This window comes from Dasypus novemcinctus, chromosome 11 (assembly GCF_030445035.2).
Source record: "Dasypus novemcinctus isolate mDasNov1 chromosome 11, mDasNov1.1.hap2, whole genome shotgun sequence".
NCBI classification, from domain to species: Eukaryota; Metazoa; Chordata; class Mammalia; order Cingulata; family Dasypodidae; genus Dasypus; species Dasypus novemcinctus.
In genome coordinates, this window is record NC_080683.1 from 63,443,529 (window position 1) to 63,456,458 (window position 12,930).

At 37.3% G+C, this 12,930-nt stretch overlaps 1 protein-coding gene across 2 annotated transcripts in view; it reads right to left on the bottom strand.

Moving 5' to 3' along the window:
* The window catches only part of MDN1 (midasin AAA ATPase 1), a 170,754-nt gene that overhangs the window by 69,057 nt on the left and 88,767 nt on the right, over positions 1-12,930 (bottom strand). For both annotated transcript variants that reach the window (XM_058307147.2, XM_058307146.2), the window contains exons 36-43: positions 12,372-12,580; positions 11,568-11,690; positions 7,903-8,100; positions 6,358-6,465; positions 5,803-5,991; positions 3,088-3,177; positions 2,714-2,977; positions 2,311-2,572 (exon numbers count right to left, since the gene is read on the bottom strand). In XM_058307147.2, the coding sequence (XP_058163130.1) occupies positions 2,311-2,572; positions 2,714-2,977; positions 3,088-3,177; positions 5,803-5,991; positions 6,358-6,465; positions 7,903-8,100; positions 11,568-11,690; positions 12,372-12,580 (1,443 nt within the window). The remainder of the gene's footprint in view (positions 1-2,310; positions 2,573-2,713; positions 2,978-3,087; positions 3,178-5,802; positions 5,992-6,357; positions 6,466-7,902; positions 8,101-11,567; positions 11,691-12,371; positions 12,581-12,930) is intronic.

Here is a 12,930-nt window from a genome sequence, read left to right on the forward strand (position 1 = left end):
GAGTGAAGAGACCCCACAGAGTATAGGGGCATTCAGCTTAAAAGCAAGCTTGAAAAGACCCAAATGACTCATAAGCAACTTAACTGCCTCCCAAAGCCCAATCGTCATCAAAGAAATAAAGCAAAATGCACCACTCAGCAACTTCATCAAAAGTACTGGGCATACAAAGAAGCAAGAAAATATAACTCAAAACTAGGAGAAAAAGGAGTCAACAGAACAAACCCAGAAATGACAGAGCTGATGAAATTAGTGACAAAGATGTTACCACAGGTATTACAAATAAGTTCAGAGTGAAGCAAGTCAGACACAAAAGGATGAATACTGTATGATTGTGTTACTAGGAACAAAATACATTGCATAACACACCGTTTGATTCCATTTATTAAAAATGTAAATAAAAATCAATTTATAAAGATGAAAAAAAAAAAACCCAAATAAGTTCAATACACAGAAGGATTTCAAGTAGAATATAAACATAAAAGAACTAGGATATATTTTAAAAGTCACATTTGTTCACTATAAAAACACAAGAAGATAGTTAAAAGGAAGAAAAAAATATTTGCTTACCCCAAAAATAAAAGTTAGTAGATAAACTGTTTTACATTCAGGTTTTTTACTCTGTTAATAGCTCTAAGATATTAATTTACAATATGCAAGACATTCCAAAATAAAAAGTAATATAAAAATAAGCTATAAGAATTTATCCTAAATATCTAGTTTTTAACTAGCTTATGAAAGAAATACACACTCACTAGATTCAGAGCTTTGGAGTCACAGGGGCTTGAATTCAAAACCTAATCTAGAAGCAGATGTGGCTCAAGCAGTTGGGTTCCTGCCTCCCATTTGGGAGGTCCCGGGTTCAGTTCCCGGTGCCTACTAATGAAGACAGCAGATGCAACAAAGGAGTTTACGAACAAACAGACACAATGAGTAAAGGCAACAAGCAGACTACTAGCAGACAGACAAGGGAGCCATGGGGACAGGGAGATAAATATTTTAAAAAATAACTAACCTAACCATTTGGTAACTGTAAGACTTGAGCAGGTTATTTAACCTCTGTGAGCATCCATTTCCTCATCTATGAAATGGAAATAATCCTCCTTGCAATGCAGTATTGTTATAAGGATTAAAAGTAAATATATTTAGTATTTAGTATGTGCCTACCACTCAGGAATTCACATCTCAGTGAGATTTATAATATCCATCTTTTAAAAATAAAGTGACATATGAACAATCAAACAGCATTAATATTAATAATTACTCATGAAGAGAATGAGTAAAGGATTTAAAAATCAAATGATGGGCTTAAACTGAGAAATGACAGAATAATTTAATGGTGAAATTAACTATCTGACCAGCAACCATGGAGAAAATGTTTACAGAGCTTGGAGCTAAGGTGTGAGAAATCTGATTTATTCATCCTTAAGGAATCAATTCTTTGTTACCAGTTACAAGCAAAAGTTTTAGGAAATAAAGGATGACAATCACAGTGCTAGACCTAACCTATGGGCATTTACCCTACCCTGCCCTACAGCCATGCTCACCACTACCCAGAAAGCTGCATTGCAAAATGAAAAAAGTAAGTTTCTATGCTAACTGTATGTCATATGGAATAGTATAAACACAATCCTATTGATTCACAGACTCCTATTCTTCAGTTTGGATGGACTGTATAAGGCAGAGAACCATATAAACACAGTGAACCCAGTGGTGAATGATGGACTGTGCTTAACAGTACAAACATAAGAACATTTTTCATGAACTATCATAAATATACAATACTAATATATGGTGTTAATGATAATATGGTTTGTGGGAAAAATATGCCAATTATAAGCTATTGACAATAGATAGCAGTAATAATGAAGCAACATTTTTCATCATTTGTAACAATGTAAGCTGTTGGTGGTGGGGTGATGTGTGGGAATCCTATATGGTATGCATGACTGTTCTTTAAAAAATTGAAATTAAAAAAAAAAGGCATGGCAGAAAAATTGCTCTCAATTTCTTGAATAATTATAAATAGGCAAAAACAAATCAACAAAACGCAAGAATAGTTTTGTTTTACAGGTGAGTGATTTATCATCATAGCAAATTATACACAAAATGAGCCATAAAACTCAGTAGCCCATTTTGACCATTTGCTTATTAGAAACACTTTCATTTAATTTTCTAAGCCAAAGATTTCCTTGTTAATATTAAATTCATTCAAAAAATTGTAAGCATTCCAATTACCAATCTATCACCTATAGATGGACACTACATGGGCAATGGTAAGTGTCTGGTACACACACATCCAAATACACATACCTGTCTTGGAGTACGAGTTGATTTTATTGTTGAGTCGTTGCATAAGCAGTAATACTGCTTCCAGCTTATTAAAAATCTCCATCGTGACACCTTTACCACCTTCTCCAAGATACTTTGGCTTATACGTCAGAAGGAAATGACTCCAGGCCCGCAGCACTACTTCTGTATCATCGGTACTGACAAGGAGGCTGTCCCTTAACAGCACTCTTACAGTACCTTCCACCTTCTCTAGGAGCTGTCTCCAAGGTCGGAGAAGGTCAACCTGAAATTTCCAAACACATGAACTCATCATAGCCATTGGCCAAAGGATACTATTATCTGTAGCTACCACCAACATAGAGGACATCAATCAGACCATGGAATTTATCAATTTTTGCCTGAAAATGTGAAGGCGGAGCAGTACCTGCTCAAATCCACCGAGAAGCTCAGTAGTGTCCATTGCACTGTTCATAGCCAGGATCTTTAATGTGTGGCCAGTCAGGTGTGCCAGCAGTTGGACCAGGCTGGTCTTACCCACAGAGGCTGGTCCCACAAGAATGACCATCCAGCTCATCTGCACACACTTCATGATCGACTCCAGAGACTGTAATGACTGGTGTAGGAGCAACAGGGGTCGGCAGGATGAGTGAGGAGCATAGTTGCCACGGGAAAGCACTGAGTAACCCAGCTGAAAAGACATGCCAGTAAAATCTCACAAGTGCTCCTGGTAGTAGGAGCAGAAGAAACCACAGAAAATTTTAATTGTGAAAAAGAAGTGGATTACCCTATTGCCCTCACCTGAACATCATAGGGGGTGATATGAAAGAATCTGGTCCCCATATACGGGTTGGAATTTGAGCCAAACACATCCTTGAATATGGCAATGACCTAAAAGAAAATGATGCAAGCAAAGTACAAATCACTCTACCAAATGCTTAGCCAGACCTTCCAGAATGCTTTGAGAAAAATGTGCACCATAATGAGTCATAATATTCTAAAAATTCTAGTCATCATTTCCTTATCCTTCTGAATTTTCTATTATAAAAGTATAGGCGGCATTTCTTTAATTCTTCAGAATGAAAGCAAATTTGACCTCAAGAAAAGTATTCACATATTCCCAAACTATTTGAGATTTCAGTGAGAATGTACTATACATTAAAATGAAGCAAAGGAAACTATAGCAAATCTACACATGAATTTGCCGTTATTTTTCAAGATGTCATCTATAAAGAGAGTAGTAGAGAACAGTAATAGTAACATGAAGAACAACAGCCATTTATTGAGCTTTGCTTTGTTGCTAAGCATTCCAATACGTTGTTTCTGATTCATATAGTCCTGCAAAATAGGGAGCATTTCTGTTTTATACATATGGGATAATAGGATGCAGAAGAGTTATATGATTTGCCCATGACTGGCAAGTGATTTTTAAATCTAAACCAGTGTGATTCCAAAAACACTGTTATCCCTATTTACATAGGGATGAAAATGAAAGTTATTCTCTAACTCTTACCAATTATTTATGTGCCTTATCCTTTCCTTTGCAGTAATACTTTTAGAAAACTTTGTTAACCCTATTTTCTATATTGCTTTCTTTAGAAAATCTAAAGATTTTGGGGTGGAAGGGTTGGGTATATAAAAAAAACTAATTTATCCATTGGCAGCAGGAAAAATTAAAGCCAGCTAAAGTAACTTACACCAGGATTTAAATTGGTGCCAAACACTGATTAAAACAAGCCTTTATCTCAAGACTAAAATAAAATCAGAATGGGGGAAAGTGTTCCAGTCAACCACTTCCAGGCCCAGGCTATCTCTAACTTCATACTCCACTCTAGAGCCTGTAACCTACCCTCCCGTTAGTCCACCAAGGGTTAAAAATACAAACACTTTCACAATCTAGCTAGGTTTATTTGGTTTTATAAAATAAGATTCAATTCATCTCAAACTTTTCCATTTTTATAGCCTTTCTCCTTCTATTATTTGAGTGCCTATTTCCTGACTTTTTTCTCAGAAAACATTTGGTCAATTACAAAAACTAGAAACTGGAAGAGTGAAGGATATCTTCCAGAATCTACAATGATCTATCATCTAACTAAGATCAATTGTCCAATGTCTGACCACAACTATTATAACAAATAAGTGGATGGATAAATTAAAATACTAGTTGTTGGTATATAAATTATAGCTCACATTCTCTCAAATACCAGGTGCATACTTTCTCCTAATATAATGACTAATGGCTACTTGCACATAACAAATGATTTGTTAGCATTTGATTAGATTCTAAATTCAACATAAAAAGGGGTCCAGAGAAGCAGATGTGACAAGCAATTGGGCTCCCATCTACCATACAGAGGGCCCCAGGGTCTCCTGGTGAAGGTGAGCCGGCCCGTACCGCAGAGAGCTGGTGCAACAAGATGATGCAACAAAAAAAGAGACACAGAGGAAAGACAATGAGAGACACAACAAAACAGGTAGCTGATGTGACTCAAGTTACAGAGTGCCTCTCTCCCACTTCAGTGGTCCCAGGATCAGTTCCTGGTGCCTCCTAAAGAGAAGATGAGGAGAGAAGACAAGCAGACACAGAAGAATGTCCAGCCAGTAGACAGAGCAGACAGTGAGCGCAGGTGGCAAGGGGCGATGGGAAGAATAAATAAAATAAATTTAAAGAAAAAAAAAAGGGATCAAGGCAGTCAGCAGCAGAATGAAAAGTATATGAGAACCACTTGTGCAAAGGGCCAGCCATCTTCACATTTCAACAAGTTACTGATACGCCTGTGGGTCTGTAGTTTAATTAATGCATTTTCAAACAGCTACAGGGTATACCATACAAAGTAGAGAAGGCCTGGGTCAGAGCGCTGGTTCTCCCACTACCTTTGAGACTCTCTCACTCTGAGCCTTAGAGCTTCATCTCTAAGAATCATGATAGCACCTCTCCATACAGCTGTTATGAGCATTCAGTGAGGTAAGACTTTTAATACCAAGAAGCAAAAATTATAGTTCCTTAAACTAGGAATTCTAGTATCATCTTCTCTTTACTAAGGGGTACTTTTATTTCCTACTATATACTAATATTCGTTCTTAAGATCTATTTATACTTCCTAAAAAATAAACTTTCTAATCTGACATTTACTTAAAAGCAAAACAAATCAAAAACCTCCTCTTCTAACTGGGTATAGTAGGTATTACCTGTCTGTCTCCTCCTGCTTCCCACCTCTGTGCCTAGAAAGATGAAGTACTTTTTGTTGCTGTTGTTATAGTTCTTAATTACTAGAAGGCAATAGTGTTTTAAGGTTTGTGTTCATAGGGATCTAGATAATAAGAAAATCTATCCTCCAGAGCAAGCTATCCTATACTGTGAACCCCTGAGGTAGGGGACTGTTGAGTCCCTTAATGCCAACATTCTCAAGCAGCTTCACTGGACCTGGTATTATTATGTCTGTATGCTCTTTGTCTTCCTTAGAAAGAAATCAATTTCAGATGGAAAGAAACACAAAAATCAAGTGTGAAACTCACCTTTTCTTTGTCTTCCCTGGTTCTCATTCTTTCTCCATAGACCAAAAACACATGCTGGCCAGGGTCATAACACCCAGGAGACTGGTCAACCAGCATCAACTGACACCAGCGGAAAAGGTCCCGGAGGTTGAACTCCCAGGGTCCTCCTTTTTGTCCCCATTTCTTCTCAACAGTCACTTCATGATCAATCTAGAAAGAAAGTACCCTTATTGGGAAATTCGTACCACTGCCTCACTGCATTAAGTATTATCAATGTACTACAAATGCAAACATAATATGAGACAGAAACTCACCTGCTGGATTTAGATGCTACCTTCTCCCAACCCAGATCTATAAATGCCAGAAATACCCTGTGAGCATTAGTATCAGTACACAAAATATAGAACTGAATTACTGTAACCCTCAAATGAAAAGCTTGCTTACATTAGAAACTTGTAGAAATCTAGCTGATTTATCTTAGAGAGACTGCTAAATTGGGAGAGACCCACATTAAGAAATTGCTAGTACAAAAACAGCTAGGACAATAAAGAACAACTAATACAAACACGCACTTACTTGGTTATTGAAAGCAACCATTTTCTTAACAATATTTTTGTCAATGGCAGGAAACAAAGTACTGGCAATGAATTCCATGTCAATTACTGTAAGGGGATCCACAAAGACCTACAAATTCAAAATGCATGAGGAGATGGTATCATTTCCAAACACCAGAAATTACTGCTATGTCTTGTTATGCAAAATATTAATTTAACACCAAAGTAACAATACCTCAGTAAAATACATAATTATAGTCATAAAAATTTGACTGCATTTTTAGCATACAGAAATCATATAAAATTTTTCAAATATAGAGCAGTTTTTTTTTAAAGCTCAATTGTAGTGAATTAAGAAAAAGGATACTTTTTTTAACTGTACTTGGGAAAGAATGTTCTACAAAATCTAGATGGTAGGGGTGTTCACTAGGAAATTCATTCAAGTTTTCCAATGTGTATGAACATTTTCCTAATCAAGTATTCTTAAAAGATATTCAACAAATTCTTAATTATCAGGAACAGAACACGGAGGAAAGTTAACATCCAGAGGCATTTCCAAACCTCTAGTTTAGTCAAAACTTTCAACAACAGCTGTTAAAACAAGTAAATAAAAGAACATTTAAAAACCTGAGAAAGCATGAACCCTAATGTAAACCATGGACTTTAGTTAATAATATAATTCTGATAATATTGGTTTATAAATTGTATCAAATGTACTAATATAAAATGGTAACAATAGGGAAAACTGTCAGTCTATCTGGGAACTCTGTAGTTTATGTGCAATTTTTCTGTAAACATACAAGTGTTCTAAAAAATAAAGATTAAAAAGAAAAGACAAAAAGTACTATTAACAGCCCCTAACTCATGGGGTTATAACAATTAAATGAGTTAAAACGTGTGCGGTGTTTGGCATGTAGTAAAAGTCCTCAATAAATGTCTGCTGTTACTGTTTTGGGGGAAAAAAACTGGAAAACTTACAAACTGAGCAATCACCCCTCGAATTATCAAGAGAATAATTGTTTACAAAAAAAAAAAAATCCAAAACAGCATGCATGCGTACACACGATATACCTTCACGTGGGAATAAAATCCCTAAGAAAAGACGCCAAAATGTTAATAATGATTGGTTTGGGTATTGTGTATACTGGTTTTTGACTGTTGGTAGTCGTTTTCTGTTCTTTCTCACTTTTAATTAAAATGTATTTCTTTCATTATAATTTTATAAATGCTTTACAAGTTACATAGATACTTGAAAAGATCAACGCCCTTCATGACTGGTTACAGTAAAAGAATCCTAAAGACACTGGTGACCTTATCTCCTCATTACCAACTAATAACACACCAGATCCTCTTAGAGCATAAGACAAAGTGATTCAAACCATGAGAGAAAGTGCCAATGGAAATCGGTCACATTGACAGTCATCATACAAAGGCATGAAATTGAGAAGCAGAACACTGACCTGATCCTTTCTCACTCTCACAGTGAATATCCTAACAGCTAGGTAGCAACAGTCTTATTAGCCCTTGAAATGCCACTTTTGGTCTTTGTGGCAACACCAAATCTTACCTGAGTGAATCTGTTAAGGAAAGACCTGGGCAAGCCCTTCCTCCCACCTCCTTGTCTAAAAGGATTTTGACACCCAAAAATCTTTGTCTTCTCATGCTGCACTTGAAAGCTCATTCCTAATTCAGGAACGTAGATTTCTCCTCGATGATCAAAACAAGCATTGAGTCCTTCCAATACAGACTGAGAAGCCAGGTTAAGCTATTTGGGGAACAAAGTGCATGTATTTGTTTTATTAGATATGCTATATAATTTTTTTAAAGCTACAAAAGTAAAATAGCGTTCTCCTCAAGGAAAGAAAAGCTCAAGCAATATTGGTAACGTTCTATTATTTAAGCTGAATGATGAAATGATAGGCAGTCATAATATTCTTTATTTTACATATAATGCAAAATACATTTTAGATGTGTAAACTAAATCAATTTTTAAGTAAACTGAATAATCAGATTAAATTAAAAAGACAGTTAAAATGTTCTCTAAAGTTAATTATATGCACTTACAACTATCTACTTTGTAACAAGTTGATATTAACTTACAAAAAAAAAAAAGTGCCAACACAGACATCTCATTTTTGCAGTCTTTTATTTTTTCAAATTTGACACTAAATTTAAAGAATTGAGTAAGATTGATCACTCTTTACATACTTTCCCAGGTCTAATACTGAATAAAATCCCCAAATGGATTCAAAGTCATGATATAAACAATAAAATTTATCTACATAATTACCTTCTACCAACAGTTTTTTGAGTTATAGAATATTAAAGGGTCTCTTGTGCAAGAAAGGAAAAGGGCAGAATGGAGGACTTCAGACACTGGGTTCAGAGCTCACAGATGCAAAATATGGGTAGTTTTTAGGTAATGTGGAAAAAGTGGATCAGGAAGATACAAATAGGCAAAACAAAAAAATGCTACATATTATATTAGAATTTCAGGAGTCTTGTTTGTATTAGCACAAACTTCTCTGTGAATCCCTAAACAAGTGTGTTAAGTTCTACAAGCTACTCCTAAGTGTGTTTCCAAGTCCAGAATGCCTAAGAAGGGTTTAAGTTTGCAGGCCCTGGATGCATTTCCACCAAATACAAGCATGGTCAGTAACCTTAACCATTAAAACTAGGCATTCTTTTTTCTGACGATGAATGTTCTATCAGATATCTTTATCCAAAAAGTCTGAAGCGGGAAAACAACAATACACTTCATCCCCTTGAGGATCACCCCAAGAACAATATAAACCAGCAGAGCAGTAAGGAGTCCCAAAGCATCCCCACCCCCCCACCCCACCCCCACCCCTGCCAATGCTGTGGAACTTTCCAAAAGGGTCTAAATTTAGGGAACCTTTGTGTCAGAAGTGTCTTATGGCTACACTTTCATCACCCTAACCATTTCAGTTCAACAACTATTTCCTAGCCTCTAGCTAACGCAATCTTATTTTTTTTTTTTATTTTGTACATCACTTTCCATGTGTTTGTCTGTTCTTTTGATCAATAATTTATCCAGGCCCACCGCCTGCGGCTGGCCGACCCACTGCCAGCGCATCTCTCAGGCTGCCGCTCTTGGCCTGCCCCACACTTGCCGCTGCCCTACCACCTCTTCTCTTTCTCCTCCCCAGTGCCATGGGGCCAGAGCGCAAGTCACCGCTGTATCCACAGCCCCTGGTACCATGGCTTCTGGAGTCACAGTGAATGATGAAGTCAACAAAGTTTTTAATGATATGAAAGGTTCCTAAGAGTGCACCTTTACAAAAACAAGATGATTTATGCTAGCTCTAAAAATGCCATTAAAAAGTAATTTACAGATATTAAACACAAGTGGCAAGTAAATGGCTTGGATGATATTAATGACCACTCAACACTTGGGACAGAAAATGGCAGGCAATGTAGTAGTTTCACTTGAAGGAAAACCCTTATAAAATGACAGCGGTACCATCTGGGTCTTAAGGAGCTTCCATTTCTCCAGTTCAGTAAATTCAATAGTAATAGTTTTTGGTTTTTTTCTGTACCTTCCCAGAGGGCCCTTTCAACACAATGAAGGAAGGAGATATCGTTTATTTAAGCAGCCTATCAGTGATGGCCATTAGATTAATACTGTTACTTTTCTGTAAAACCCAGGGAATGCCTTCCTAGCATACCTTAGCCAAAACAACTGGCTGTATGCCTCCCTTGCAGTAAGCACTACCATGAATGTGAGTGTCAATGTGAATAGTTTAGAATACTGCAAAAGATACACTAAATGGAAAGCTCTGAAAGTATTTACTACTGGTCAGATGGTAAACTTTTTTTCAGTATTATTTATAGTTGCACTTAATTGCAGTTCCAGGAAGCAGACTTGGCCCAATGGATAGGGCGTCCGCCTACCACATAGGAGGTCCGCAGTTCAAACCCTGGGCCTCCTTGACCCGTGTGGAGCTGACCCATGTTCATTGCTGATGTGCACAGGGAGTGCCGTGCCACACAGGGGTTCCCCACGTAGGGGAGCCCCACGCGCAAGAAGTACGCCCCATAAGGAGAGCCGCCCAGTGCAAAAGAAAGTGCAGCCTGCCCAAGAATGGTGCCACACACATGGAGAGCTGACACAACAAGATGACGCAACAACAACAAAAAAGAAACACAGATTCCTGGTGCTGTTGATAAGGATAGAAGCGGTCACAGAAGAACACACAGCGAATGGACAGAGAGAGCAGACAACTGGGGGGGCGGGTAAAAGGGGAGAGAAATAAAAATAAATAAATAAAATAATTGCAGTTCCGTGGACTTCGAGCAGCCATACACTTCACCGGCCTTTGCAAGCCTATTTTTGTGACATGGCAGCACAGATAAAACAGTATGCATTGAAAGCACTTTTTACAATGAGTTTAATTCCCCACACCCAAAAAAGGAATGCCAATTAAGTTGCTCTGTGTCATCAACTTTAATTCTAGTACCTCAGTGTTGATTCCCGTTATTTGGATATTTTCTTAAAAGAAATAGCTGTTGTTAATGCCTTTTTGTTTTCCATTGAGTGAACACTACTGAATAAGTGTAGGAGTTTTATGTTTACCATGTGAGTCTTGCAACACTAAAGATATTTTGAATATCAGTCATAATGGTAATTTCTGAAAAAAGAGTCTTAAATGGAACACTGTTTTTGAGATCAAACTCTCCACACGCTCGCAAAAATGGCCACTTTGCAAAAAAAAATTGTGACATATTAAAATAATATAAAATTATTAATAATAATAATTTGTCCAATATGAACACAGAACTTTGATGATTTTCTCACCATTTCTGTACGTCTCTATTTAAGATAACTTTCTGCAGTCTCTTGGCATATGCACTGATAAAACATGAAGTTACTGACACTATTTATATAAAATACCTCTGTCGTAGATACAAATGCATTAAGACTGCCGGGGACTAGAGAACAAACTAGACAAAAGGCGGTTCTCCTCTGGAGGCTGTTTTACAAAAGTAGGAGAGTTTGTAGTTTATATGTAAAGAGAGGCTTCTGTGCATGTTTTATACCAGTGACCTTTCTTATTCTTGAAAAAAACCTTGGAGCATTCTTTATATTAGAGAATTTGCCTATACTGACCATCACCATGATCACCCACTGAGGACTTTCCTAGAGCTATGAAAAGTATCACTGCTTCTCACACATGTGATTTCACCCCGCACAATGGACAATCCCCTCACCTCGTCCAATACAACCCAATGGCCTGCCTTCAGAGCTGCCAGCAAGGGACCATCACGCCAGGCAAACTCTCCTCCCTTGCCACCTTCAACAGGCAGATCTGCTCCAAACAGATCCGTGATGTCCTTTGAAAAGGGGAAAAAACAGGAATAAGGCAACATTACATAAAAAATTGAAAAGATCCCAAGGCCCTAAATCAAAAATAATAAATAGATGGGGGGCCTTGTGCCACTACTATTACTTCTTATACCAAAGACAGGCAGAGAAAACTAATCCCAGCACTCTTCCCCAGAGCCCAGATATGACGCAAGGACCTTCTCATCATAATGCTCTAAATACTAATCAATAAGAGCTGCCACCCTAGATCAGTAGTTCTCAACCCTAGCTGCACTTGGGAATTAATTAGTGAACTTAAAAAGCAACAACAATGTCTAGGACCTACTCCCAGAGATTCTCATTTAATTTGCCATCTCTGTCCCATATTTTCTTAAGATTGTTTAAAAGCCATTGTGTTTCTAATATTTTTTAAAAGTAAAAAATTGAAGTGGTATTAAATACTGAGCCAAGTCATTATCTCAAAAGAGAATTAGAATAAAGAATCCAGAGAGAATAAATTACAGGTATCCACTATCAATGAACCAAAATCAGAAATAGTTTGGAAGGTCTTGCTACGGTCTATATCCCCATATGAAATATCTGGGGTATTGACGATCTCATAGCCAATTTCTGACTAGGAAACTCTATAAACAAATACAAACTTAACTGTGTAGATCTCTCCCCATCAGCTGCAGGATGACTAAGCTTACCGTTTGTTCTGACAAGTTGATTCGAACAAGAGTGTTGCCTGAAGCCTTTGCTAATGCTGCCACCAAACTGGTCTTGCCCACACCAGGGGAGCCCTCCAGGAGAATGGGTTTGTTCAGTTTTGTAGCTCTTAAGAGCCTCTGGGCATTCATAGCCGTGGTGCCTGCACTGAGTGCGTAGTCAGCAATATTATTCCTGTGTAGGACAGGTCCTTAAATGGAGAAAAGTCACAAATAAGCTGGGCATTGCCAAATTGTACGTACATGTCAACTCAAGATTATAAGAACCCACCAAGTGGATATTATACAGTGAAGTGCCATCTGTACTTCAGCATTTTCTCTTTTGGGGGTTATATAATGCTTTACAAGAAAAGCCAGCAGTATATTTTCTTCAAATTGCCCAGTATCCAGACTGCTCCACCTCTAATCACTATGAGATATCTACAGACATATACAAAATTCTAACTGCAAATACATACCTCTCCTTTCACAACCTATACCTCCAATTACTACATGTACTTATACAATTTACCTTCATGAAATTGTATTATGGTTTCCTAAA